The 25,684-nt window shown below is 40.0% G+C and overlaps 1 protein-coding gene across 3 annotated transcripts in view; it reads left to right on the forward strand.

Annotated features, from left to right (window-relative positions):
- The window catches only part of ADAMTSL1 (ADAMTS like 1), a 341,136-nt gene that overhangs the window by 299,008 nt on the left and 16,444 nt on the right, over positions 1-25,684 (forward strand). For 2 of the 3 annotated variants that reach the window (XM_075825670.1, XM_075825684.1), the window contains exons 24-26: positions 11,578-11,793; positions 12,179-12,362; positions 22,787-22,994. In XM_075825670.1, coding sequence (XP_075681785.1) covers positions 11,578-11,793; positions 12,179-12,362; positions 22,787-22,994 — 608 coding nt within the window. The remainder of the gene's footprint in view (positions 1-11,577; positions 11,794-12,178; positions 12,363-22,786; positions 22,995-25,684) is intronic. The other variant, XM_075825676.1, reaches the window with a different exon arrangement.

Raw genomic sequence — 25,684 nt, forward strand, 5'->3', positions numbered from 1 at the left:
GTGGTCGCTGTTCTTTGCCCTGTTCTAGTTTGAGCTCCACTACCGTTCGGCCGACAAGAATGTGAGGGCCGATGCCTTGTCCAGGCCGTTCGAGGCAGAGGACACTATGGAGTCTCCACAGAATATCATCGATCCATCCTGCATCATCCCAGTCAACCCTCTGCAAGTTAGAGACATTCCCCCGGGGAGAACTACCTGCGACACTTCATCTCCAAGTAGCATGATGACTGGGTGCAGCTTCTTCCTTGGGCCGAGTTCTCGTATAATAATCATACTAGCGAGTCCACGAGAAATACACCGTTCTTCATAGTTTACGGCCAACACCCACGACTCCCTCTCCCGGTGTCCGTTATGTCCGAACTGCCCGAAGCTGATGCTGCTTTTAGGGACTTCCTGCAGATCTGGCAGCAGACCCGATCCTCCATTCTGCTGGTGGTGGACCGCATGAAACGTAAGGCAGACACAAGAAGTTGAGAACCTCCCCTGTTTTCTCCATGTACCAAGGTCTGGCTGTCCTCCAGAAATATCCGGCTGAGGGTGCCATCTTACAAGTTTGCTCCCCGGTTCCACGGACCCTTCGAGATCTTGCAACAGATTAACCAAGTCTCCTGCAAGCTTCGGCTGCCTCCTACCCTCCGGATCCCCAACTCCTTTCACGTTTCTCTCCTGAAACCTGTGGTCCTGAACCGCTACTCTAAGACTCTTAGCACTGCAGTTGCCCCCAGCGGTTCTTCTGAGATATTTGAGGTTAAGGAGATCCTGGACACCAAAAAAGTAAAAGGAAGAACCTTTTATTTAGTAGATTGGAAGGGGTTTGGACCAGAAGAGAGGTCCTGGGAGCCAGAAGAGAATCTCAATGCTTCTACCCTCATTAAGAAGTTTCTCTCTCGTTCTGGTCCCAAGAGGAGGGGGCGTAAGAGGGGGATACTATAATGTCCGTGGTCGCTGACCACAAACTTCTTCCATCCGGCCGACGCCCTTCTCTCCAGAGATGTCTGCACAGGTGTGAGATTGAGTTGATTGCTCCCAGAGAACCCTGGACTATAAAAAGGTTTCTGCCCATTCCTGCCTTGCCTGAGCTTTGTTGTCGTTACCCTAGTCTGTCTATGCAAATGGTCTCCTAAGTGTTTTCCAGTTCCCAGTATTTCCCGTTCCTGCTACCTGTAACCTGTATCCCGTGCTATCCTGGTCAAGTGCCATATTGAGTCGGAGCCGTGCTGTGCTGAATACCACGCCTGTTCTGCTTCACTACACCTGGCGCCTGCCTGCTGCCTAGTCGCAGCCGAGCCTGTCTTGCTACTGTCTGAGATACCACAGGTACACCTATACGGACTATAGACTGTGACCTGTGTCCTGTTGGCCAGTTGCCATACCATCAAGGTGGTAAGGCCCAGTGGGTCCACGTACCCCACGTGACAGTAGGATTGTTATCACAAGAGTGGGAGCATTATCAGGAGCTTCACAGATTGAAGTTCCTTGGCAGAGTAGCTGCATGCAGGTCTGATGTTACTGTGCTCAGTGCCAAGTGTTGGCTGGGGTGGTGTAAAGTTCACCATCATTGGCTTCCAGATCAATGGGAATGAGCTCCTTGGAGTGAGGAATCACACTTCACCACCTGGCAGTATGATGTATAAATCTTGGTTTAGTGAACATCAAGAGATTACTGGAAAAGAATAGCGGAATGGAGCTGCATCTCATGGTTTGGACTAGGCCCCTTAGTTTCAGTCAAGACAAAGTGTAATATTGAAGAGAATTCTGTGTTTCCAACTTTGTGTCAAGCTTTTTGGGAAGGTTTTTTCTTGTTTCTGCCTTTGTAGTTTCATCTGTGTCACCAATGTACGGGCACGCCCCCAATGAGGAATGGTGACATTTATAAACGTAATTCTTTTTTTTTTCCTTTTTATTTTATTCCTACTGGGGCCTTGAACTTGCAAATGATTTATTGCTTTAATAATACAGTGTAATGCTCCTGCATTGCAATGTTTTATGCCTTTCAGTGTTGCACTGACAGGCAGATCATTAACCCCTGCTTTTGTTAGGCTTCCGACTGCCATGGCAACCTATCGGCACTTCACGATTGCAATCCCTAATGACTAGGGCATCCCCACACCATAATAATAGAGGATGGTGCAGAAAGTACCCATTAAAGGGGTGGGAAGAGGGTTGAAGGTGGGCTTCCGCCACTGACTGTGCTTTAGTAATTTCTCTGTTTATTTAGTTGTATATTAATTAAAGAAGTATATTGCTAGGACATACCATATCAATCCCACATTGGAGGGTTCCAGCATCTGGGATACCTTCCGATCCCAACAACTATGGAACAGAGGTCCCTGTGGCATTTCTCCTGCACAGCGACGCTCCCAGTCACGTGCTGTGCAGAGAATTGCAACATAGCTCCATGGAAGTGAATGAGGCTACTGCACAGCAGACAGCTGGGAGCGTTGCTGAGTACTGGAAATCAGTGAAGGAGCCGCAGCAATGGGCATTTGAGAGGAGAATATGGGCTTATTTGTTATTTTTGGGCATAAGTGGCTTCAACAAGATTTTTTTTATAGAAGGAAAACTACTTTAATATCTGTAAATGTGCACAAAATGATCAAGGGGCCACATTGATGATCAAACAGACTATCCATAAGCCAACTTAGAAAAACATTAGCCAATTAGGATCCATTTTTATAGGAGTTATAAAATGGGGGCTGGATGCTGTTTGATTCCCAGTCCTGCCAGCATGTGCAATGCAATAAAGAATATTATGGATGTCTTCCTTAATCTTGTCTCTTATTTATACTGAATTCATGCTGTTACATTTTGTTAAACATCTGAATTCTAAATTAGTCTGGAGCCATAGAAAATCCTTTTACGTTCACATATGGTCAACAGGCCATACACTGCCTCCTTTAGCTTGCTAACTCCTGAGTGGAGTGCTTATGTAACGCCAAATCTAGTCCTAAGATTTTTCCTCAAAATGTTTTGTAACTGCTTTTCAGCACTAGAGGTAAATCATTTTATTTTACAAAGAAAACGTATATATTTATTGTCTAGGGAAATCAAAAAAGACCAATGTATGGGCATGCCCCCAATGACAAGAGGAATGGTGACATTATAAACGTAATTCTTTTTTTTTTCCTTTTTTTTTATTCCTACTGTTGCCTTGAACTTGCAAATGATTTATTGCTTTAATAATACAGTGTAATTCTCCTGCATTGCAATCTTTTATGCCTGTCAGTGTTGCACTGACAGGCAGCCCATTAACCCCTGCTTTTGTTAGGCTTCCGACTGCAATGGCAACCTATCGGCACTTCACGATTGCAATCCCTATTGACTGGGGCATCCCACACCATAATAGTAGGGCATGGTGCAGAAAGTACCCTTTAAAGGGGTGGGATGGGGGTCGAAGGTGGGCTTTCGCCACTTACTGTACTTTATTAATTTCTCTGTTTATTTAGTTGTATATTAATTAAACAAGTATATTGCTAGGACATACCATATCAATACCACGTTGGAGGGTTCCAGCATCTGGGATACCTTCCGATCCCAACAACTATGGAACAGAGGTCCCTGTGGCATTTCTCCTGCACAGCGACGCTCCCAGTCACGTGCTGTGCAGAGAATTGCAACATAGCTCCATGGAAGTGAATGAGGCTACTGCACAGCAGACAGCTGGGAGCGTTGCTGAGTACTGGAAATCAGTGAGGGAGCCGCAGCAATGGGCATTTGAGAGGAGAATTCGTTATTTTAGGGCATAAGTGGCTACCACAAAAAAAATTTAAAGAAGGAAAACAACTTTAATATCTGTAAAAGTGAACAAAATAATCAAGGGGCCCACATTGATGATCAAACAGACTATCCATAACCCAACTTATAAAAACATTAGCCAATTAGGATCCATTTTTATAGGAGTTATAAAATGGGGGCTGGATGCTGTTTGATTCCCAGTCCTGCCAGCATGTGCAATGCAATAAAGAATATTATGGATGTCATCCTTAATCTTGTCTCTTATTTATACTGAATTCATGCTGTTACATTTTGTTAAACATCTGAATTCTAAATTAGTCTGGAGCCATAGAAAATCCTTTTAGGTTCACATATGGTCAACAGGCCATACACTGCCTCCTTTAGCTTGCTAACTCCTGAGTGGAGTGCGTATGTAACGCCAAATCTAGTCCTAAGATTTTTCCTCAAAATGTTTTTTAACAGCTTTTTAGCACTAGTGCATAAATCATTTTATTTTACAAAGAAAACGTATATATTTATTGTCTAGAGAAACCAAAGAAGACTAATATCTGGCAGGACACTGCGGTGCCTTCTAAGGCAAAAGAACAGCTATAAAAGACTCCCCTGACTTATGTTAGAGATCAATTTGTTCTTTATATTAATGTAATTCAGATTTAACCCCAATGCTGTAGTTCATCATATACATATTCAGATTTTTTTAAGGCTTATCATTTCCAAAGAATTTGTTCTTTCCATTAATAAGAGGCCAGTGGGAGAAATAATGAAAAACATGACAGGAATGGTCTCAACATTTTAAAAGCATTCAAGTTCTTTTTTTTTTTTTTAAGCACATGTTTGGAAAGAAAGTTCCTTGCAAAATAGAATTTGTGGAATTGTATAATTTTGAAGGAAGTTGTCGATTTGCAGAGCTGAGTTGAATATTGAATTAGTTCAAGTTTATTGTTTAAAATCACAACACTCTAGCAGAGGTAATTCATATTAGTCCAACATACACTCCGCCAAAAATTCCTGTGGAAGTGAATGTGTGTTCCTGGATGACCGTAGTTCAGTTGGCTGCTGCAAGGCATATTGAATTTCCCCCCTCTGACCCGTATTAATTAAGCGTTTTGTACAGTTCCAATGCCAAAAAAAAAACATTTATTAGAAACTAGTATAAAATAATGCTCTATGGAGTGTACAGTTATTATGCCAACTAATATAGTCATGGCTTTCCGGTAGTGTTTACACATGGGCATGGGAAGCTATGGAGAGAATAACACCAACCGTTTCCCTTACAGATCTAAGATGAAATGTGCATAAAAAAAAAGAAATACAATTAGAAGCTTCTTCTTTTTATGGATGTTTACAATTACAAATAATACTGTAACCTGCACTGATCCATCATACAGAGTCTATGTATTGAAATGTACTCATTAACTATGACAAAAAAAAACTGGTTACTACTATTTGAGGATCACACAGTCATCACATCTAAAATTCTGATTGTGTTCTTAATATATCTTTATATCAGTCTTAGCTTTCTTTTTCTGATACAGAGCCCCAAATTGCCTGCATAGACATAGATTTATAATATAAGATTCTTGCTGCTTGTAGCCACCACTAGAGGGAGCTTAGGAGCTTACTGCATACTGTGTTATTAATGAGTAAGGCTTCGTTCACATCTGCGTTGGAGGCTCCGTCGCAGATCCGTGCAAAAATTCTGTATAAAATAGCGCAGCACACTGTGCTATTTTATCCAGTAAAACAACAGACACCAGGACAGAATGCGACAGAACCCATAAAAGTTAATGGGTTCTGTTGGATGCCGTCAGTGTCCATCATGCAACGGATCTGGCCCTATGACAGAGCAGAACAATGGAAATGCCAAACGCAGATGTGAACAAAGTCTTAAATGTATTAAAAGTATGCAGTAAGCTCCTGAACTCCCTAAGTGGCGGCTGCAGGAAGCCAGAATGTAGCACTACCGATTGAGAAAGGTTCTATGACGAACCAAAACGTCGCTCACTTGAGGTGAATAAATCCACCCTATTTCATTTACTCTGAAGTCCTGGTGCCGTTACTCTGTTCTATGGTTTTTCTACATTCAATTTGGGGAACTGATTCCTCCTCTAGTAACGAGCACATGGACTAATATATAGGTATGTTGGAGTGCTGTGTTCATTTGCCTTTGGACTGTACATATATATATATATATATATATATAAGGTACAATTTGTTACTTGTGTACGCATACCTATTTAGCCGTATCTGTTTTGTATATTCAGGCAACTCATTGAAATGATAGTCTTTGTGGATGAGTAATGCACATGAAATTCATCAGGATACTGACAAGTTTATCCCACAGAGAAGTGAGCACACAGGTCAAGTGGATTATCGCACACTTTGTGTATAGAGCATTCACTAAGAACCACATGTTGTTCCTCTTCTATATTTACGCAAATATCTTTTTAGCAGGGATCGTGGATTAATATTTTTCTGTATTAACCCCTTCAGGACTGAGACATTTTTGTATTTTTCATTTTTGTTTTTCACTCCCCGCCTTCCAAGAGCCCTAACTTTTTTATTTTTCCGTCAATGGAATGGTGTGAGGGCTTCATTTTTGCGGGAGGAGTTGTAGTTTCTATTGGTAGCATTTAAAGTGGGAAACTGTAAAAAAAAAATCTTTGCAGGCTGAAATTGGAAAAAACTGTAATTCCTCCATTGTTTTTTGGGTTTAGTTTTTTGCATCTTTAACTGTGCGGTAAAAACGACAACTGGCTCAATACGATTATCGTGATATCAAATTTATATCGTTTTTTTTTATGTTTAACCACTTTTAAAAAAACAACAACTTTTAGTTAAAAAAAAATAGTTTTGTGTCGCCACATTCTGAGAGCCATAACGTTTTTATTTGTGGAAAATCTACAATGATTGCGATATGCGCAGCAAAAATGCACTATTTACTGTGGAGTTCTATGACCGATTTACCCAAGTTTTTTTGAGATTTCACAGCGTAATCTGACTGTGGGAACATACACGTAGGCTGTGTTCACACAATGGATTTTTAAAGTGGAAAAAAACAATGTAAATTTGCAAGGAGAATACGTGGCAGAAATCTGAGGCTGACCCTCAGATTCCTGCCACATATTTTCAGTTTGATTCGCCACAGATCGCTAGCAGATAAGCCTCATTTAATGTGTCAAATCCACGTGTGGCTACGAGCTTCTGCATGGAATCTGTGTCAAGAAGTCTTTTTCCGTAAGGCGGATTTGAAATCTGGATTGGAAGATTCTGCGTCATATGGACTAATACTCAATGAAAGTGTAATGACGGGGTAGGGAGACAGACAGGTGAGCCCTAATCTACCCGCCACTCAGTCCCTACCTACTTGCAACGGCCCGTCCTAGGCGACGGCGTACAACTGGGCGACGGTCCCTACTCTCACTATGTGCACGACAGACAGAGAAGCTAAGGGAAAAGGGGCAGATGCCCACGGCAACACCGTGAGCAACAAGAGTAGTGAACGAGCCGAGTCAAACCAGGAGTGTACGAGGTACCAAACGCAGAGCAAGAGAGTAGTCAGTAAAGCCAGGGTCAATATGAAGCAGAGGACAAATAGTACAAGCAGCAGCAGAGCCAGGAAACAAGCAGAATCACAGGCAAAGGAGAAGCAGGAAATGAAGGTATAAATAGATAGAGGGCGGGAACTAGCTCCGTCTGGCCAGGCTGTGATAGGCTCTCCCACTCCTCAGCCTCCCAGCCTGAGTGGTAGACGAAGGAGTCACTCTATCAGACTTAGGAGCAGGTGCAGACTGACTAACCACGGGCGTCGACACAGAAGCTGTGTCTGGTAGATCCTTTACAGAAAGGTTGTTTGTGGGTGGATTTGACATGGATTTTGGCGTGAAATTCATATGAACATAGCCTTATGTTTGGTAGCACAGTTTATGTGTATGATCTCTATATTCAGAAAGCAAAATATATTATATATATATATATATATATATATATATATATATATATATATATATTAAACACCGAGAATTGACCGTGTTAAACGACCACTAAAGATTAAGCATGTAAAAAAACATGATTTTGTTGAGACACATGTTAAAAGTTACAACAATAGCATAAAAAGAAGGGGTATCAAAAAAGGAGTCCAAACAGACAAGCAGATTCTGAGTGAGCTACTAGCAATAACACCTATACTATGGATTGATACATTGTAAATAGTCTGCAAAAGAGAGCCAAAGAGAACATGTATGAGGACGAAACAAATTTGTCCAGCAAGGTAAAGGTACATTGTACAATCACAATGGAAAAAGGTGAATAAAAATAGGCAAGATCAAATGCAGATGAACAATGGGGTAACCAGTAGAAATATGCCAGGAGCTCACTAACACACCAAATGTGTTTCGTCACCATCCTTGTAGCAAAACGCGTTGGGTGTGTAAGTGGGCTACGCAAGACAGGATTCCGCAAGACAGTTCTGGCATACGTGTTCCTTACTTCCCAGTTTATCCTCTCTTTTGCTGATCTTTGTAGAGATTGACGCAGTGTATACTTTATGTGTAGGAATCACTGTGCATGTTGTGAGCACTACTTAATTTTATGCTGTAAGCCGGAGCTACACTTTGAGTATTGGTGTAGACGTCAGTAGTTCTTTATGTGATATGTCATAGAATGACCTTACAATTCCCTTATCCTACTGTTGAGATTTTATAAAATAATTACACACTACATCACTTACTAATCACAAAGACAGACTATCCTGGTTTTTTTGATCAACATCTGGGGAAGGAAAATATTTTCTTTACACAATGGGCGTTTGACGTTATGCAATCAGCCGGTTACATGCTCGGCAAATACTATTCTTTGTTTAGGTAATGCTATCATGTTTTAGTGAAGCCTGATGTAACCATGCATCCACGTAAACAAGATTTCATATCATCTATAATACTGCATTGTGCTAATGACAAGTTTGGGGTTCTTCTCAATTTCAACAAATCCAAAAAATCTATATGTAAATTGAATACATCTGTCTGTTACACCCTGGCATTTGCTAAAGCCCATGTCTCAGAGGAGATGGGATTATGATTTATGTATTAACCAGTGACTGATACTTCCATACAGCGTGTTATTAAAGCTTTACTCCCAACAATATGTCCCTACTCGCCTACTCCCAAACCCACTAATATAGCCTACACCCACTCTAACAATCTACAAACTGATCCGATCTTTACTGGTGACTAAAGCAAAAGTAAGAGTAAATTAATATAGTTACATCATCCTTTGATGTGTGTATATATACCCCCAATCTTTGTTTGTGTGTCCAATATGGACAGGTGAGAAACTTCCTTTGGTAGACATTATTGACATAAAAAAAAATGTCTGGCTAATACGGTACTACACTATTTTTTACTGTACTTCATAGACATTAAAGTGAAGAGGAATGGGGATGGGGCAGTTACTTCATACTGTGGCCAATCTTCCTGTCTGGTTGGAATAAAGGATATGGTTGCACCTCAATGTTCTTTATCTCTGATACCGAACACAGTTCAGGGAGCCGGGCTCCTAGTATCATAGTTATGTATGACGCTAGGTGTCCCTGCCTCCCCGTGGGAATACTGTCCCGTACTGAAACATGTTTTCAGTACGGGACAATAGTCCCGCGGGGAGGCAGTAACTCACAGTGTCATATATAACTATGATGCTAGGAGCCCAGCTCCCTGAACTGTGTTCGGTCCGGGGAATATGGCCGACATGCGGATCGTAGATCACGGACCAAACACGGTCATGTGAATTAGGCCTAATGCTGTGTTATAAGTCGTTTTGGGAGTCATGAAGTTATGCTGGGAGCCTGCAAAATTGTAAATGCTGAACTATAATACAGGCTGTAATTCAGGATCAGTACAAGAAAAGTAAAGCAGTGTGTTTACAAAATTACTAGCATTTTTATGAAGATGAATTCTAAAGGTCAACTGAAAAACAGTGTTTAAATATAGACATACACCTTAAAAACAGAGTTCAGTTTCACTGTGTTTTTTTTTTTTTTTTTTTTAACGCAAGCAGGAAATGAAAAAACGTGCCCATCAGCCGGTTTAAACCAATAAATAACAGCCGGTTTTAAGGGAAAAAAAAATTACGCCCACTTCCTTAATCCACCCCTGCTTTGGGAATGCTTTATGAGTGAACTCTGCCTGGGCTGCAAGCCGCTAGACTGGGCTTCAGTAGTTTGGTGGTCTGGAGCTTAGCTTTATCTGAAACTTAAAGAGTAATTTAAGGGACACATTTTGAGCAGACATATTCATATATTACCCCAGAATGTTCTGGATATTATAAATTATACAATTTTCTACTTTGATTCCAAGAATACTACCGGCAAGTATTACTATCAATCACCTGCTCTGTTTGCATTGTTGAGATATTTCTCATACTGTTTTAACTTCTTCCAAACGTCGCTTTTTTTCTGAATAGAGATATTGCCAGATGAAAATTTAAGTGGTCAGTTTCCTGTTGACATATTGCTACAATAATTTTAAAGTAATGAAATACAGTGATTCGTCAAGTTACAATATTGATTTGTGTCGCGACGATCTTTGTAACTTGAAAATATTGTAACTTGAGATCATAACTTGAAGCCCCAAAAATGTCAACCCTGATAATGTTAAAACTTATAACTAACACAGGTAAAGAAAGTCTTTACATATGTCAGTAAGAGCCACTAGAACCTGGGGAATCACTTTCCTTCTTGAGGACAGGTGGTTTTTCAGGGTTCTGTACAGAACGTGAATACAGCAGCTGCTGGTTTACTCTACTTCACCAGTGAAATGCCTGTCCTGATTGGCTGGGTCTTTCAGTCAAATGCATGGGCCGCAGATCAGCACTGTGTGACATTGTAAGTTGAATATGGTTTTGAGTTACAATGAGTTATAATGACCCTTACAATGGCCCAAACAAGGACAACCTGAGGACATTGTATCTTCATGGACCACTGTAATTCGTTAGGAATTTAGATACAGAATAGCATGGAAACACATTCAATACTTAATATTTTCATAAATCGAATTCACTAGATATAAGTATGTCAAATTCATATCAAGACCTCTGTGCCCCCTCCCCCAGAAGACTCATTCATAAAAGAATGCAAAGAGTAGATGCTCCTAGCAACCAATCAGAATCTAGCCTCCATTTTATAGAAAATGTTTAAAAAAATTAAAACTAATCTCCGTGTTCTACAGAAAGTTTCTTATGCCGCCTTGATTAGTGTATTAAATGAATGCAAGAATAAAATGGCATTCTACGTTGCGCTTAAATTGACATTGTAACACAATTTTGCATTGTTATTGATTTGTTTCTTTTATTCTTCCCCTTCAATAATGCATGTCCCAGTAATACAATGTTTTAATTATAGTTTTTGGGGAAGATGTATAAAAACTGGTGCAAAAGAAAAATAGTAGTCATTTATGGCAACCAATCACGTTGCTGCTGTTATTTTCCAAAGGACCTCTGAAAAATGAGAGGTAAAATCCAATTAGATGCCTTGGGCAACTACTCCACTTCTCTTTCGCACCAGTTTTGATCCATCTCCCTAATAAGTGTTTATACTAGTAGTTGTGTGAAGCATTCAGAGCTATTACTGTGGAACGTTGCTTTATAGCAAATAGGCAGTAACTTACAAGGACATCGTTCTTTAGTATGAGGTTATCTCAACATATATGCAGTTTAGTTTAAAATTCTAAGAAAACAAGTTTCTACCTACAACTGAGATGGCAACACTTGGTTAAAGTTATAATTATAGTACAAAAACCCATTTATTGGTAAAGCTTTTTTCTAACCTCTTCTTATTGATCTGTTTTACAGGGTGTCCGGTAAAAGGTGATTCCATTCCCCATATCACTTGGCTTCATGGAAGTCAACCACTAAACAGTGAAGCAAAGTTCACATATGAAATTTTGGAAGGCGGACAGATTCTTCAACTAACTAATATCAGCACGGGGCAGCAGGGAGAATACAGCTGTATAGTTCAGAAAAACACATCTGATTCACTCACGCAAAAAGCTTTCCTGTCACTTCAAGGTAAGTTTTAGTCAAACAGTTGACAAAAACAATGCCGGCGACGGAAGTGGTGCATGTTCAGTACATTAAATGCCAACTCTATGCAGTTTTCTTCTCAATTTACATGCCAATAAAGCATGAAGCCCATTTTCATTGCCCTTAAAAAAAAATCCCCATATTCCCCTCTAAAATATTACCCTTCTGTAAGTGGAGAATCTATGAAGCTGTACATCAACACAAAATGCTTCTAATAAGCTTCACTATGGGTGCTCCGGAGGCAGGTTTTAATGTACAATAACCATTAGTTCTATAGTTGAAGTTAATCTGGTAAAGTTGCATCTAAATCCCCAAGTTTTAATCTTTAGGAAACATGAAAATACAGCGTAATAACAATGTGCTTTATTAGCAGATTACCAATGGACTTCGGTTGGTCACCTACCATGTACAACATCTTGTGGTAATAGAGGAATCCAACATCCACAACTGAGGTGTGTTCTCGACAAGCAAGAGGTCAATGTGTCTCACTGCCTAGATAGGCCCAAACCATCTGTAAAGCCTATTGCATGTAACAGAAGGGACTGTCCACCAAGGTTGGTATTAGATTTCATTTTTTTCTATGAATTCACTATTATATATATTTAAAATGGTCAATACTAAATTATGGCGAGGCAAATAATGGATTTCAAGAAGGTAACTCACTATATGCCATTCATTGGTATGGGATATACTGTTAAAAGCCCAAATGAAAATGTCAGATTCAGTCTGAAACAAAGCTTTACTTTTTAAGGTAAATCACGCATTACATATTTAAATGTGAGTAAGCAGAAAATACATGGCGGTTGAAAAATGTAAAAAAAAAAATTTTAAACACTTTTTACACCTACCTTGACAGAATTTGGTAACTTTTACTATTTTGTGGAGCAAATATTTGTTGCTCACATTTGAGAATATATCTCTAGGCATATAAGACACAATAGTAGTGAAAATATATTATGCCATGTACGCCATATTTACAAAACTTGAATTAGCAGATTTGCTCTATTTTTGGCAACTTTTAACTCCTTCCGGCCGCAGTCATTTTTTGGAATTTCACTTTCATTTTTTCCTTTCCCACCTTCCAAAAGCCATAGGTTTTTTATTTTTCAATATAGCTGTGTGTGCTTTTTTTTTTTTTTTGCAGGACTAGTTGTAGACTTCGTCGCGTTACTATTTATTGTACCATATAATGTAGTGGAAAACTGTAAAAAAAAATCTTGTTAAAAATAAAATTTGCATTTTGTCGCCATGTTCTGAGACCCATTACTTTTTTTTCCAGTCGATTGAGCGGTGTGAGGGCTTATTTTTTCCAGGGCGAGCTGTAGTTTCTATTGGTACCATTTTAAGGTACATGAGACTTTTTGATCACTTTTTATTCCTTTTATTGTGGGAGATGAAGTGACCAAAAATCAGCGATTATGGAGTTTAATTTTTTGCAGCGTTCATCGTGCGGGCTAAATAATGATACATTGTAATTGTTCAGACTTTTACGGATGCAGCAATACCAGTTATGTTAATTTTTTTTACATTGTACTCGGGGGGGAAATGGGAAAAGGGGTGTTTTTTAAAATTTTAATATATATATATTTATTTATATATTAAAAAGACTTTATTGTATTTAACGCTTTTTACTAGCTCCCATAGGGGATTCAGACCAGCGATCGTTGGATCGCTTGCGTGATATACTGCAATACTTATGTATTGCAGTAAATGGTTATACTGACAGTACAAAGATGGCAGACCTGGGGGCCTTTATCTGGCCTCCAGTCTGCCATGCCAACCATCGGCACCCTGCGATTGCGTCGCGGGGGGGGTTTCATTGCAAAGTTACAGGGGACGCTCTCCTGTTTCTAACCACCTAGATACCACAGTCACTAAGGGGTTAAACAAACAGACATTCTTTTAGGATTTTGAAATTAGTATTATACGTACAATAAGGGAGAATGCAAAATGCGCCAGATTTCTCCCGGGAAAAAAGAGGATCACATGCGTTGCTGTGAAAGTGTCTAGCAAAAGGGGTGTTGCTAAGAGGAGTTAAAAAATATGTATTGATGCCATGCCACATTTGATAGCGCAAAATATTGGTGTAAAGTTTGGCAGCCATGAGGTCATGTAAGGTCGATGTAACTGTCTAACATGTCACGCCAAATTTATCAGTGATGACTTTTTTGCACAATTTGGGACGTTTCTTCTGTTTTTTTTAAATATATATATTTTAGAAGATTATTGATAAATATCCCCCAATGTATCTCATTTCCAAAATGTGATTTATTTCCTTACTGGGCACATGCCATAAATAACTGCTATGCAGTTTTTTGCCTCTTCCCCAGCTTCATTCTATTATATTAACATTTCATCTTCTGACAGAGTTATTATCTCTGCTTCCTGGATTTTCCTAGCTCTCTTGACACCAATAATTCCTATTACAGACTGTAACATGCCATAAGATTTATATTATAATGCTGCATATGAGAACAGTGTGTTATAACCAGGTATAGGAGCTAGGAGAGTGTGGGAATGGTAATACTTACTGTAGTATAATATTTTACAGCCAAAATTGTAGCCATAGAAGGCAATGATAAATGCCTATAATTGTATTTAAAGAAACACTGGTAACCTAGATATCAAATTCCTGTTATGAGATGTAGCAATTACATCTATTGTTTCTAGGTACCTCCGTTGTATCCTTGACCCTTTAGATGGGAGTTCCTGTCGTGCAGTGTTTTCTCTAAAAATAAACCATTGAATTAAAATGAAGAGGCAGCAGTTGTCACCTAAAACATTTTAAAAAGAATCCAAATAAAACAGAAAACAACCAAATATTTCCTGAAGGAACACAATACCGTGAACTACCATCAAATACAACCAAAGCAAGAAATCTTTTTTTCACGTCTTTATTTATGCATTTTAAAATAGTAGAATATATGTAACACTTTGGGGATAATTTTTTTCAAACGTTCTACGCAATTTTTCTGCCAAATAAAAGTCACAAATGTGGGAAAAGCTGCAATTTGTGCAAAACAATTACGACTCTGCAATTATGATGCTTATGCCACTTTATTGCAGAAGTGGATGGAGCTACACGCAGCCTGTCAAATTTACTATAATGTACGCCAGAAAATAAAAGCCTTAATAAATAAGGCGCATCTTACTCCAGCACTGTTTAGATTAAGACTGACGTATGAAACGCCAGTGCTAATAAATTCCCCCCATTGTGTAACAATCATTCTTCCCAAGCCATGGCATGCATTTCTTAGAATGTAATCACTTAGAACATTTATAGGAAACAGTGTTGACCGGCTTGCTTTGGGCCCACCAAAGGAAACGGTCCTGCGTGTCTACTATCAAACGATACAGGTCATGTGCATGTCCAATTTTAATTACATCCTAGATAGTCCACACAGGTCATAACATTGGTAAATTCTAGTAAGTTATTTGTGAATCAACCAATAAGAACTGTTCCTAGCAGCAAGTTATGGGCTCCAAATCAGCTTCAAATGGGGTTGTCTTCTGCTGAAACTTTGGGCCCATTATTTTGCCAAAGCCTGGTCCACTGGATCAGGGGCACAGCTAAGGGGGCAAACGGGGCATGGGCTTATGCACAAATAGGATAATAAGCAGGAGGGAGCGGTCTGGCCGAATTGTCGCTCTCTCACACACACACTGGGCCGCAGCCAGGCAAGCACACAGAGCTGGAGTAGCGCATCACCAACAGCCCATACACAGAGTTACTCTTTCAGCAGTAATCAGCTGTTTTATTCAAATGACAGAGGCGCTTTTTGCGCTGGGTGTGGGGGATTTCAGTCTGACACACAGAGATGCCCCCGCCCAGCATAAAGAGCACCTCTGTCATTTGAATAAAACAACTTATTGCTGCTGACAAGGACGCACTGTGTATTGGGCAGCTGCCGCAGCAATCACCTGTTTCGACTGTTAAACAGCCTCTGCTGCCTGGCTGTCTCTATCTATGAGACAGCCAGGCAGCCTGTTTGTTACTGCTGTTGCCAGAATTGTCACAAGATTTAGCTGGCCAATAAGCAGATAAAGTATCTGTTTATTGGCCAGCCGAGACTATTTAAGATTTATGGCCCACTCGCCAGTTCCGCCTCTTCCTTTTGCTGCGAGTAACATGCTTCGTTTCTCCTCTGCTCCAGCTAGAAATGCACCTTTTTTATTGTTACTTAAGTTAAAAAAACAATGTAAAATAAAGTTACATTAATTTATAGACCCAATATAGAACAATTATCCCACAAGAGATAATGACCAGTACATGTTTTATAATGTTAAAGATGTGTATACACCGTTCAGCCAAAAAATTAAACTGCTGAAGTGAATAACATCAATTATTTATTTACAATGGCACCTGTCACATGGTGGGACATGTTAGACAGCAAGAAAACGGACAGTTCTTGTCAAGTTGAATCAGGAAAAACGTAAGGAGAGATTTTGACAAGGCTCAAATTGTGACGGCTAGACGACTGGGTCAGAGCATCTACAAAACGGCAAGTCTTGTGGGGTGTTCCCTGTATTCAGTGGTTAGTAAAAGCCAAAAGTAGACCAAGGAAGGACAACCCGTGAACCAGTGACAAGATCAAGGGCGCCCAAGTTTTATTGATGCATATGTGGAGCAAAATCTTTCCCTTCTGGTCCCAATTCCACAGAAGAGCTACTGTAGCACAAATTGCTGAAAAAATGTATGTTGGCTATGATAAAGAAAAGTGTCAGAATACACAGTGTCTCGCAGCTTGCTGCTTTTGGGTGTACGTAGCAGCAGACTGGTCAAAGTGCTGGTGCTGACCCCTGTCCACCGCCAAAGCGCCTACAATGTGCATGTAAACATCAAAAATTGACTATGGAGTAATGGAAGAAGATGGCTAAAGAATTAAGTATTATTTTACAACATGTGGATGGCCGGGTGTGTGTGTGTCAGTTGCCTGGGGAAGAGATGCCACTAGGATGCACTATCGGAAGAATAAAATTCGGCGGTGGCAGTGTGATGCTCTAATCAATGTTCTGCTGGGAAACCTTGGATCCTGGCATTTATGTGGATTTTACTTTGACATGTAACGCCTACCTAAACATTGTTGCAGATCAAGTACGCCCCTTCAATGCAGCAGTATTTTCTAATAGCAGTGGTCTCTTTCAGCAGGTTAATGCGCCCTGCAACACTGCAAAAATTGTTCAGGAATGGTTTGCGGAACATGATTCCAAATTACCCAGATCTCAATCTGATCGAGCATCTATGGGATGCCATGAAGGCACCACCTCGCAGTTTACAGGACTAAAAGGACTAACATCTTGGTGTCAGATACCACATTACACCTTCAGGACTTGTGGAGTCCATGCCTTGATGGGTCAGAGCTGTTTTGGCAGAAAGAGGGGGACCTATACAATATTAAGCAGGTGTTTTTAATGTTATGGCTGAACGTTGTATATGTATATTAACACATAAAGTGAGATTTTTAAAAAATGGTGCAAGAGAAAAGTGGAGGAGTTGTCTATAGCAACCAATGCAATTCCAAATCATCTTTTAAAGGTCCTTTATAGAATAAAAACAGATACTTGCTTTTTTTTTGCTTGCACTAGGTGTGGATAAACCTCCTCAAGATAAATTCTTTTTTATTTTATGCTTCTTTGTACCAATGCATGTACAGTGCCTTGAGAAAGTATTCACACACCACCCCTTTAGTGTTTTTCCTGTTTTTTTGAGTTACAACCTGGAATTAATTTTACATTTGATTTCATCCAATGGACCTGACAAAACAGTCTAAATTGCTACAGTGACATGAAAAAAACAAAACCTTGTTTAAAAAAATATATTTAAAACTGAGAAGTTATGAGTGCAATTGTATTCACTCCCTTTGATATGAAACCCCTAAGTATGGTCTGTTCAAACCAATTAACTTGAGAAGTCCCATAATCAGTTGATTATTCAACTGTGTGGAACTTAAAGTGTCACATGATCTGTCACATGATGTCAGTATAAATACACCTGTTCTTAAAGGCCCGGAGTATACAACAGCACTAAGCAAGCAACATGAAGACCAAGGAGCAGAGCACTCCAAAATGGTCAGAGACAAAAGTTGTGGAGAAGTATAGATCTTGGTTGGGTAATAAAATATACCTAACTTTGAACATCCCAGGAAGCACCAAAACATCCATTATAATAAAGTGAAAAGAATATGGCACAACTACAAACTTGACAAGAGAAGGCCGTTCACCAAAACTCACAGACCGGGCAAGGAGGGCATCAATCAGAGATTCAATAAAGACACCAACGATAACACTGAAGGAGCTCCAAGGATCCACAGTGGAGATGGAAGTATCTGTCCATAGAACCACTATAACCCGTACACGCCATAGAGTGGGGCTTTAGGGAAGAGTGGCCAGAAAAAAGCCATTGCTTAAAGAAAAAAATTTAAAAAATCACATTTTGAGTTTGCCAAACAGCATGTGGCAAACTCCATAAACACGTGGAAGAAGGTTCTCTGGTCAGATGGGACTAAAATTTAACTTTTTAGCCATCATGGGAAATGCTATGTGTGATGCAAACCCAACACTTCCCATTACACCAAGAAAACCATTCCCACAGTGAAGAACAGTGGTGATAGCATGGTGCTATAAGGATTCGTTCATCGGCAGGGACTAGAAAACTGTTCAGGATTGAAGGAAAGATGGATGGCAGCAAATACAGGGCAATTCTTGAGGAAAACCTGTATTAATCTGAGACGGAGGTTCACCTTCTAGCAGGACAATGACCCTAAATTTACTGCTAAAGCTAAATTGTAGTGGTTTAAATGGAAACATTTAAATGTCTTGGAATGGCCTATTCAATGCTCTGATCTCAAGCCAATTACTAATCTGTGGCAGTTTTTCCTGAAAGAGTTGGCAAAAATCCCAGTATCTAGATGTGCTAAGCTAATAGAGACCTATCTCAAAAGACTTGCAACTGTAATTGCAGCAAAAGGTGTCCCCCAAAAAAATGCCATTTTAATGCAAGGTCGCAATGGAACAAAACAGGAAAAACACCTAGGGGGTGAATACTTTCGCAAGGCATTGTACTTGACCCTTCAAGCATGTTAGACCCTTAGCAACTCTTCAAAATATTCCATATACTTGACAAATACTAAGTCTTATTATCAGAAAAGATAGCCTATAAAAAAAAAAAAAAATAGGGCAATATATTATAGTGTTGGTAATTAATGTACTACACACACAAAAAATTGCATTTTAATAATATTGCAGCACAGAGCTAAGGGATTAACTCCCAGCATGCTTTGCCAAAACTTGTCCTGACCATTAAGTGACTCATTCTGGTTTCTTATGTAATAAATATATTATTTCATTTTTTCTCCCTATACTACTTTTCTGCCAGAGCTCTGTCTTTTTGTGGAATACACCCTGCATTCAAAAACTAACTTCTCATCGATATCAACATTTTCATGTGTGGACAGGAGATTTCAACAAGAATAATTTATGTGTCTCTGTCCCCCTTCTGCTATATGTAACCTGGAATGTTCTCCTTCAGACTACACATATGTGGGATTTAAGTGTACTTTGGGTCCCAAAATGATGGGTGTAAACCACAAATGCACATTAGAAGCCAGGAGGTCTTTTCTATCGACAATGACCCTTCTGTGTGTTATGAGGGTTGTCAGATGAACATTAAACATAATGATAAATGACTTGCCTCCACCAGCTTCCCACTGCCAAATATATAAACCATGTGTCAAAACAATGGGTGGCACTGAAAAAACACAAGCCCGGTTAAATCATTGATGGCTCCTTTACAGATAATTAGCCACATTCACAAAAAAATCATCGTTAAAAAAAAACTAGCTTGCATCACATATAGTGTTGAAATATTGAAAGGGTCAATGTGATCATGTCCCGGCTTGACCCACTCTCTTGTAAGAAAACATAATACTCTCTGCTTCTCAAGAACCTGGATAACTATCTACAGCTTGTCAAATGTAAGACCGGGCCAAATCCAAGATGTGCTGGAACTTGTACGTTCATGTTTTCATCACCTGCTGTGATCAGATGAACACCATAACCGAGCAGTTTCTGCATTACTGATATTCTTTCATATATACATTTTACTTATTTTAAATATATTTGATAGCTGAGGCAACCCCACAAGTAGAGATAGAGCATCCCCGTGCAAGGGCAGCGGGGATGTTTTAGTCATTGCACTGTTCCAGAAGTCAACTTCTTCTACCAGTTGTCACATGTAGATGCCTAGATTTTTTTCCACCACATATATTTATGGTTCCTGCACATGCACAGCCACCTTTCTCAGAAAATTGGGACATGGGACCCTGTTCTCTGGATCACCCATCAAACATCTTTGGCATATCCTTTTCATATTAAAAATCCCTCTTATTGTAATTTTGTATTATTGGTGGCCATAATTGGCCATGTTAATATACTATAAATAAATGACATCTGTAACTTAATTGTGTTACAATTTCTACTGCCTTTATGATAGATCCCCTTTTGTTGGCCATATGATTCTACCCATGTATTGCACTCCTACCTTTACAGACAGCGCCACATCTATGAAGCACTCCTGTGTGATGGGAGTCAAGGCAACAGATTCTTTAATTTGTGCACAGTGTGCAGCATGGAGGTTAGGATGAGATATTTGTTAACACTAAGCATCCTCCGATAAGATATATTAAAGAGTTAACAGTGCAACTAAGCCATGGCTAATTCTATTTCATATGGTAGGAATGAAAGAGAAATAGTTCATTCATATGCACAGTAAAGTTATTATATATCACCGTTAAACATTTCATAAATAAATCCAGGACATAGCTTAATCCCCAAATATTCAGGTTCACAAAAAAAAAAAAGAAAGTACCGTGTGATGACATATCACTTCGATTTGCTTTTCCTGATTATTTATATGCGTTCGTTAGCTTGCCAGCTTTACAATAACAACACTAATAAGCCATAATCTATTGGAAGTGTCCTGTAACTATTCATCTTTCTCTGAAATAGTTAAGCAATGTTTGCCAGACTTCCAGAAAATAGTTTACACATTGAAATCCTTGAACTTATTGGCCTATTTCTGCTCACCTAATTATTACTGAACTTTAATTCAACCGTAACACTAACGTGATGATACATCTCCAAGGAAATAGCTACTTTGTCAGCACCAAAAGAAACTATATGGGAACGTTACATAAAGTCAAACAATTTCTACATCCTGTTTTCACTTCAACCTGAACACTGATCTTGGCTGCATGCAATCTATGGTGGAAGTATATATATATAAAAAGGAAAAGCTAGCCTTTAGGGATTAGACGAGGCAAAACACTTCAGGAGAGCAGTGATATGTAGTTTCACTTGTCTCTCTGGTATGGATGTGTTGAGCCATCAAAAAGTGCATTCCACATCTTCTCACATGTAAAACTGATACAGCTGTGCAGCTATAGGGTGTTGGCTGTACAATGGATTGGTGGTCTTTCCTTGTAGTACAATCTAGTGATTTGTCTAGAGGAATTCAGTATAGGTTTTTTAACTCTTCTTTAGACAACTTTAGGATTTGTATTTTCTTTTATTTAATTTCTTCCTGAAATCTAACCATCTATGAAAACATCTCATCTCATTGTACTGTTTGGTCATTGTGCTACATTCAAAATCAGACTAAAACGGCTCATTCAGAAGAAGACTTCATTCTGACGCACCTATGTTGTTTTAGTACGCAAGGTTAGCCAAACAGTATAATAGAAACAATAACGTTATACTGGAAACATGAGCGTTCGCTTGGACACTGGAAATTCCTCTGTAAATAAGAAATGGTTCTAGATATCTTACATATAAGAAAGAAAGATACAATGAGGCGTATATAGCAAATATTGTGTTCCCCCGTTAGATAAACTGTTTAGACTAGGTTTAAATTGGCCTAAACATCAGGAAATTCTCCCAAATTACAATATATTTCTATTGTCCCCATAGCCTACTACTAGCCAAGAGAGTGTCCTTTTGACCAGTATATGTCGGTATACTTTTTATTCAACTGTATTGAAAAGCGTAGCTGAGTGCTTTTCAATCTTACTGGATGCACAAAAACATTTACCACACTGCATACATTTTTCTTCAATGGGAATCAATGTCATTAAAAAAAAAATGAATTAATGGTAACGTTGCAATTTGAAAGATAAATACAAATATGTAAGAGCTGTAATAAGAATAAAATTCCAGTTCTTTGAGCAAGGCAACTCCACTAAAGTCCTGTTTACACTATTTGCATCATGACAGTAAGCCAGATAAATGGTTGCTGTTTCCTAAAGCATAAGCCCATATGATAGTACAGCCCTGTAACAGTCATGGTCACCTATGGGCTAGGTTATGGAAAAAAGGCATATCTTCTTGTAATCTCCCTAGAAGCCTATCCTTTGAGCCCATAGTCAAATGTAATAAAGTGGCCACAATATTATTTTTTACACTTTTAAGAAATGTTTTGGTCTATTGCTAAGAGTGTAACAAATTGACTTGTAAGTGAACAAGGGATAAACTTCATCTAAATGAACAGCAGTTTCATAGTGTTGAGAAAAATTAATTTCATACATTAACCATCTTGCTATTAAAGTAAAGTCCAGAATGTTTTTCATATGCTATTCTCAATGCTATACACAGTCTTTAGATATACAGATTATAGACAGATAGATAGATAGATAGATAGATAGATAGATAGATAGATAGATAGATATAGATAGATAGATAGATAGATAGAGATCTATAATAATAAATATGATCCACATGCGGCAAGCCACCATACACTAAGCGCTGTTACACAGGACCCAGGATATTACAGTGCCTGATGAAGGTCAGGGACATGACCGAGACGTCGCACTTATACTGGCATAATTACTAATATTAAAAATCTATCTTTGGATAACGACTTCTGGTGTGCATTGTACCTTTTCTTATAATAAATATTATTCTGTTACTCCTGTTTTTCCTTTAGGTGGATGGTTACATCATGGTCAACATGTTCACAAAGCTGTGGAGGGGGTGTCCAGACCCGTCGAGTGACATGTCAAAAGATGACTGGTGGAGGTATCTCAGTTCCCGTTTCAAATGATATCTGCATATTGTCTTCAAAACGGCCTGTTGATAGTCAAAGCTGCAGTCGACAACTGTGTGTAGAGTGGTCCACATCTTCCTGGGGACAGGTGAGGCTAAAATTAAACACTTAACTATTCTAACAAGCAGGGCCGGCTCCAGGTTTATGTGGGCTCTTGGGCGACACAGACTTAGGAGGCCCCTCTGCGACAGAACTCACAGAGGCAGTAAAATGGTAGAAAACATCTCTTTGCGCCCCCATATAGACATTAAGCCATTTATGCCTCCATATAGAAGTTAGGCCCCCAGTTTGTACCCCCATAAATTTAGTGCCTTCTGTAGGTAGTGCCACACAGCCCCCCTTCCATGTAGTGCCACCTAGTCCCCCTCCCAGGTAGTGCCACACAGCCCCCCTCCTAGGTAGTGCCACACAGCCCTCTCCCCCAGGTAGTGCCACAAAGCACCCCTCCCAGGTTGTTCCACACAGCCCCCTTCTTGGTAGTGCCACACAGCCCCCCTTCCTGGTAGTGCCACACAACCACCCACCCTGGTAGTTCCACACAGCCCCCCTCCCTGTAGGTAGCGCCTTCGGGGCTCCCTCTAGGAGTGGAATCCCCAGCCAGAGCATTGCCGATGCTCTGGCTGGGGATTCCGCTTCAGGAGAAGCCCCTGACGTCATTGTCCATATATGTCCTGGGCAGAGATCTGCTAGCACTCTGCCTCGGACTCCTGCTCTGCTCCTGATATCACTGTCCATATATGGAGAGTGATGTCTGGAGCAGAGCTGAAGTCCCGGGCAGAGCGCTAGAAGAGCTCTGCCCAGGACATATATGGACAATGACGTCAGACGCTTCTAGCGCTCTGCCTGGGACAATGCTCTGCTCCTGACATCACTGTCCATATACAGTGAAGGAAATAAGTATTTGATCCCTTGCTGATTTTGTAAGTTTGCCCACTGTCAAAGACATGAACAGTCTAGAATTTTTAGGCTAGGTTAATTTTACCAGTGAGAGATAGATTATATAAAATAAAAAAAAACAGAAAATCACATAGTCAAAATTATATATATTTATTTGCATTGTGCACAGAGAAATAAGTATTTGATCCCTTTGGCAAACAAGACTTAATACTTGGTGGCAAAACCCTTGTTGGCAAGCACAGCAGTCAGACGTTTTTTGTAGTTGATGATGAGGTTTGCACACATGTTAGATGGAATTTTGGCCCACTCCTCTTTGCAGATCATCTGTAAATCATTAAGATTTCGAGGCTGTCGCTTGGCAACTCGGATCTTCAGCTCCCTCCATAAGTTTTCGATGGGATTAAGGTCTGGAGACTGGCTAGGCCACTCCATGACCTTAATGTGCTTCTTTTTGAGCCACTCCTTTGTTGCCTTGGCTGTATGTTTCGGGTCATTGTCGTGCTGGAAGACCCAGCCACGAGCCATTTTTAATGTCCTGGTGGAGGGAAGGAGGTTGTCACTCAGGATTTGACGGTACATGGCTCCATCCATTCTCCCATTGATGCGGTGAAGTAGTCCTGTGCCCTTAGCAGAGAAACACCCCCAAAACATAATGTTTCCACCTCCATGCTTGACAGTGGGGACGGTGTTCTTTGGGTCATAGGCAGCATTTCTCTTCCTCCAAACACGGCGAGTTGAGTTAATGCCAAAGAGCTCAATTTTAGTCTCATCTGACCAAAGCACCTTCTCCCAATCACTCTCAGAATCATCCAGATGTTCATTTGCAAACTTCAGACTGGCCTGTACATGTGCCTTCTTGAGCAGGGGGACCTTGCGGGCACTGCAGGATTTTAATCCATTACGGCGTAATGTGTTACCAATGGTTTTCTTGGTGACTGTGGTCCCAGCTGCCTTGAGATCATTAACAAGTTCCCCCCGTGTAGTTTTCGACTGAGTTCTCACCTTCTTCAGGATCAAGGATACCCCACGAGGTGAGATTTTGCATGGAGCCACAGATCGATGTCAATTGACAGTCATTTTGTATGTCTTCCATTTTCTTACTATTGCACCAACAGTTGTCTCCTTCTCACCCAGCGTCTTACTTATGGTTTTATAGCCCATTCCAGCCTTGTGCAGGTCTATGATCTTGTCCCTGACATCCTTAGAAAGCTCTTTGGTCTTGCCCATGTTGTAGAGGTTAGAGTCAGACTGATTAATTGAGTTTGTGGACAGGAGTCTTTTATACAGGTGACCATTTAAGACAGCTGTCTTTAATGCAGGCACCAAGTTGATTTGGAGCGTGTAACTGGTCTGGAGGAGGCTGAACTCTTAATGGTTGGTAGGGGATCAAATACTTTTTTTATCTGTGCACAATGCAAATAAATATATATAATTTTGACTATGTGATTTTCTTTTTTTTTATATATATATAATCTATCTCTCACTGGTAAAATTAACCTAGCCTAAAAATTCTAGACTGTTCATGACTTTGACAGTGGGCAAACTTCCAAAATCAGCAAGGGATCAAATACTTATTTCCTTCACTGTATAGATAGTGATGTCTGGGGCTTTCCCAGAGCTGGAGTCCCGGGCACAGCACTATTAGCTATTAGCACTCTGCCTGGGAGTCTGTAGCATAGTAAATGGCAGAGCGGGGATAGACCTCCCTGCTCTACCATAGCCTTCAATAGTATCTGCGTCCTAAGGACACAGATACTATTGAATGTGGCATCGCTATCGCTGTAGCAGTCATAGCAGCTGCTAGTAGGGCCACTGGGCATTGGGGGCCGTGATTGCGGGGGGCACGGACCCCCTCATGCCGCAGGCCTTGTGGCAGAAGCT

This window comes from Rhinoderma darwinii, chromosome 1, assembly GCF_050947455.1.
Source record: "Rhinoderma darwinii isolate aRhiDar2 chromosome 1, aRhiDar2.hap1, whole genome shotgun sequence".
In the NCBI taxonomy this organism is placed as follows: Eukaryota; Metazoa; Chordata; class Amphibia; order Anura; family Rhinodermatidae; genus Rhinoderma; species Rhinoderma darwinii.